This window comes from Myotis davidii, unplaced genomic scaffold (genome assembly GCF_000327345.1).
Source record: "Myotis davidii unplaced genomic scaffold, ASM32734v1 scaffold167, whole genome shotgun sequence".
NCBI lineage: Eukaryota > Metazoa > Chordata > Mammalia > Chiroptera > Vespertilionidae > Myotis > Myotis davidii.
In genome coordinates this window covers 6436481-6440498 of record NW_006300048.1, presented here as the reverse complement: position 1 = coordinate 6440498, position 4018 = coordinate 6436481, and the positions used below count along the sequence as shown (strand labels likewise).

The 4018-nt window shown below is 42.9% G+C and overlaps 1 protein-coding gene across 1 annotated transcript in view; it reads left to right on the top strand.

The window, feature by feature from the left end:
- Positions 1-450: 450 nt before the first annotated feature.
- The window catches only part of TNFRSF21 (tumor necrosis factor receptor superfamily member 21), a 52751-nt gene continuing 49183 nt past the window's right edge, over positions 451-4018 (top strand). Inside the window, exon 1 of the mRNA XM_015572163.1 lies at positions 451-531. Within this exon, the coding sequence (XP_015427649.1) occupies positions 451-531 (81 nt within the window). The remainder of the gene's footprint in view (positions 532-4018) is intronic.

Below are 4018 nucleotides of genomic sequence, written 5' to 3'. Positions count from 1 at the left end.
ACCGGTCTTCAGCTGAGGCCTTAGGAAAAGAACTTTTATCCAGTGTCTCCTAAGAGGAAGGGACATTGCCACCTGTCCTCTCAGAAGGGTTTCAGCCCCGGAAACAACTAGTTCCTCCAGCTTTGTAGCTCAGATGGTTTAACTGTTAACTTTGGGATTGGAGGAGCTCTTAGGGGCCCCTCTAGTGCAGAGGGAGTAAATGAATTCCTTCAAATGAATTCTTACTTGGAAACCCTTAGCAAATTAGTAGATCAGAGCTGCATTGTTTGAGGCAGGGAACTTAGAGTCCTACCTCCGTCCTTGCCCTGACTCACCCTCCAGGCCCAGGGGCAGCCCTGAGAAATGTGTTCGGTACTGTGCGATCTGGAGTCCAGTTTGGAAACCATGGACGTTTTCCTCTTTCTCCTTCCATAGGTAACTATTCCCCACATCCAGCTGCTCTGACCTCTCATGTCTGTTGCCTTCTCCTCCTTCCACGACCTCTTCCCAGTCCACGTCATCCTCCACTTCCCCGTGGCTTTCACCTTCTCAGTGGGTTTTCTCGTCTGCTCTCCTCCCACACCACTTTCTCGGTCCTCTCTGCAGCCAGATAACTTATTTTTGATTCACAAATGTGATTATATGCCTCTGTCACCAACCTCCAATATAAACAGACAGTGACTTCTCATTGCATTTTGGATTAGAATCAAACTTTGGAGCCTCTCCGAGTTTAACTGTGGCCACTGTGTTGCATCTGGAGGTAGAGCCACACGAGTTTTTTAGTTCCTGAGCTGACCTTCTCTGCTTCAGGCTTTTGCTCGAAGACGCCCTCTGCCAAATCCCCCTCCACTCTCCTGTTCAGACTTAAGTTCTGTTTCCAACCTTCAGAGATACTCCAAAACATTTCTCTAGTATCTCTGAGCTACGAAGTGCCTGTTAAACCCTTCTCACCGGACTCTATTTCTCCTTCTCAGCAGTAATCTCAATCTAATTATGTAATTACTGATGTAATTAGTTGTTTCTGTCTGTCTTCCTTTAGAAGGCAGACACCGTAAAGCCTGGGGTAGAGTTTGAAAGGTTCTTATACACACATAGCAGATCTTCAAGAAACATTTGTGCAATGCTTTCACAGCACCTAGTCTGTGCACAAGGTTCAGGTCTAGTGTTCAGCCAGGTGAGGCTGCGAGGCCTGTTTTCTGTTCACTGTATTTGTAGGAGCTGGAATCGCCTCTTGTAGCATGGTCCCTTTGTAGAGCCACATCATCTTAAGTGGGTTACCTAGTAGAGTGCAGTTTAAAGAGCCCTGAGTTTGTTTAATTAGAAACTCGATCAGTTCTTTTAAATGAACAAAGAACTGGAAAACCTACTTAATGAGTGGAGAACGTGTGGGTGCAGTGAGGTTTGGAGGTGGGTTCTGTATCCTGCTTGGGGGACCTCCAATAATTCAGTAATCAGGGGACTCATGCAGAACCTAGTAGTGGCATCCCTCACCTTAGACTTAGAAGCATGTTTACATCTTTCCGGCTTCCTGAACACTGCAGTCCTCTACAGTGGCTTTTGCACTTAGAAACTAGATAGGAAGGAACTTGGAGAAGTACAGAGCAGGGCCTCTTTTGCAACCTCTTGGGTTGGGTCCTTATCGTTGCGGAGCTTGGGACAAGATTTGTCTTCATGTTGGCAGATGGCACTTGGGATCCACAAAATAGTAATGAGTTTTCTTTCTCAGTCTGATGCATCTACTCTGTTCAGAAGAGGGTGGCTGGGCTGATTTTGCAAAAACAAGGAGGGAAAAAAAAGCCAGAAGTAAAAAGGGATGTTACTACAGAATTTATTATCAAGCAGGTTACTTTTCTCCAGATACCAAGTTGAAGTTAAGTCTCTTACCAAGAAAATCAACTACTATCCTTTTTTTGTGTGTGTGGGGGGGTGTCTCAGATTAAAGAAAAGATGAATATATTCTTTTAAACTGAAAATTTGTTTTCAATATTGTTGTTTAACTGGAGGCAGCTCAGGGACAAGGTAAAGGACTTTAAGGTTGATACTTTTGGTTCAAATAGTTAAATTTGAGGTAGAGGAGAATGGATTATGTTTCAAGGTTTTAAGGAAACAGGAACTCTGATCACTTTGAAGAAATTCTTGCTTTACTCTCTCGGTTACTGGTACAGAGGTAAGTTTAGAAGGAATTTGCCCTGCTGAATAGCTGGTAGTTGAGGTAGCCATTATTTTCTTGACACATAAGCTCACTCCATTTTTTTTTTTTTTGAGATTAAATTTCTCTTTGAAAAAATATTTTTGTTGATTTCAGAGAGGAAGAGAGAGAGAGAGAGAAACATCAATGTTCAGAGAGAATTATTAATCGCTGCCTCCTGCATGCCCTCTACTGAGGATTGAGCCCACAACCCTGGCATATGTACTGACCGGAAATTGAACCATGACCTCCTGGTTCATAGGCCAACACTCAATCACTGAGCCATGCCGAATGGGCAACCTCTCTCCATTTTGAAGAATTTGTAGAAGACAGTGAAAACTTTCTTATTGCACCCTCTCAATCTTCATTAATGCAGCAAAGCTCTTTTTAAACATACATCCTTAAACTTACCCAACCCCCTGCCAAAGGACCTCAGGATTTAGTATCACAAATATACTTTCCTTTCTCCCAAGTTTTCATTCTGGAAGATAGTATAAAATTCTGTCTAGCTAGGTAAAGTTTCTCTTCTATGAATTAAATTTAAACGTCTGTTGATTCCTTGCTGAGGCCAGCTTTGTGCTTGGGTTCTTAGGTGGCTGCAGGTCCATGCTCTACTGGCCATGGCCGTCGGAGGCTGAACAAATAGGATATGCATCTAAAAGCATCAACTCTGCTGATTAAAGCATATTAAGTCTACCAGACCTGAGGCCCTGAACCTAACTGTCCCCTATACCTGGGCTCCTGAGCATTAAAGAGAAAAAACCAACATGATATAGAAAAATGTTAGTTACATGCAAACAAGTGGTTAGAATAAGATGGAACTTGGAGACATTGTAGAAAATAGGTCTACCTTTCATCTACCTTTCATCTAGCGCCAATATTCCACCTCTGTGTGGAAATTACCTAAAATTGGTACAGCGGTCTAACTCTGTTTTGTAAAACAAACAAAAAACCCAAAACCAGGCAAATGAAACATATAGCTTTGCATAGATGAAACATTTGAAAACACCATGCCATGTCTCTAGGTTAACTCTGAGTATCTGGTGCTATGAAAGTAGCAGTTTGAATATATGCCATCCTATTTCTCAATTGTTTTGTCCTGGTATCAAGATATGGTAACATTGGGTCATGGGAAGAATGATAAACTATTCAGCAAGTTATTTTCTTGCATTAGGATGTTTGCCTTTTTTTTTTTTTGAATGTTTGACTTCCATATAGCATTTTTTAAATCCTCACCTGAGGGTATGCTTTTATTGATTTGAGAGAGAGAGAGAGGGAGAGAGAGAGAGAGAGATCAATGTGAGAAACATTGGTCAGTTGCCTTCTGTATGCACCCCAACCAGGTTTGAACCTTCAGCCTTTCAGTGTACAGGACGATGCTCCAACCAACTGAGCCACACCCACTAGGTATTTATTTATTTATTTATTTTAAATCCTCACCCGAGGATATTTTCCCATTGATTTTTAGAGAGAGAGAGAGGAAGAGAGAGGGAAAGACAGAGAGAAACATTGATGTAAGAGAAACACATCGGTTGGTTGTCTCCTGCAGGTGCCCTGACCAGGGCCTGGGCCGAGGAGGAGCCTGCAACGAGGTACAAGCCCTTGACCGGAATCGAACCTGGGACCCTTTGGTCTGCAGGCCAACACTATATCCACTGAGCCAAACCGGCTAGAGCTATATGGCATTTTTAATACAAGCTACAGAGTGCTTTCATGCCCATATTCTCAGCTGATTTTTATAATCGAGAGGTATTGTCAGCCTCATTTCACATGGAAGAAAAGGAAGCTGAGGCAAAGGTCAGGCAAGGAAACCAAAGCCTCACAGCTAGAAGGTCAGGTGCGGGGGGGGGG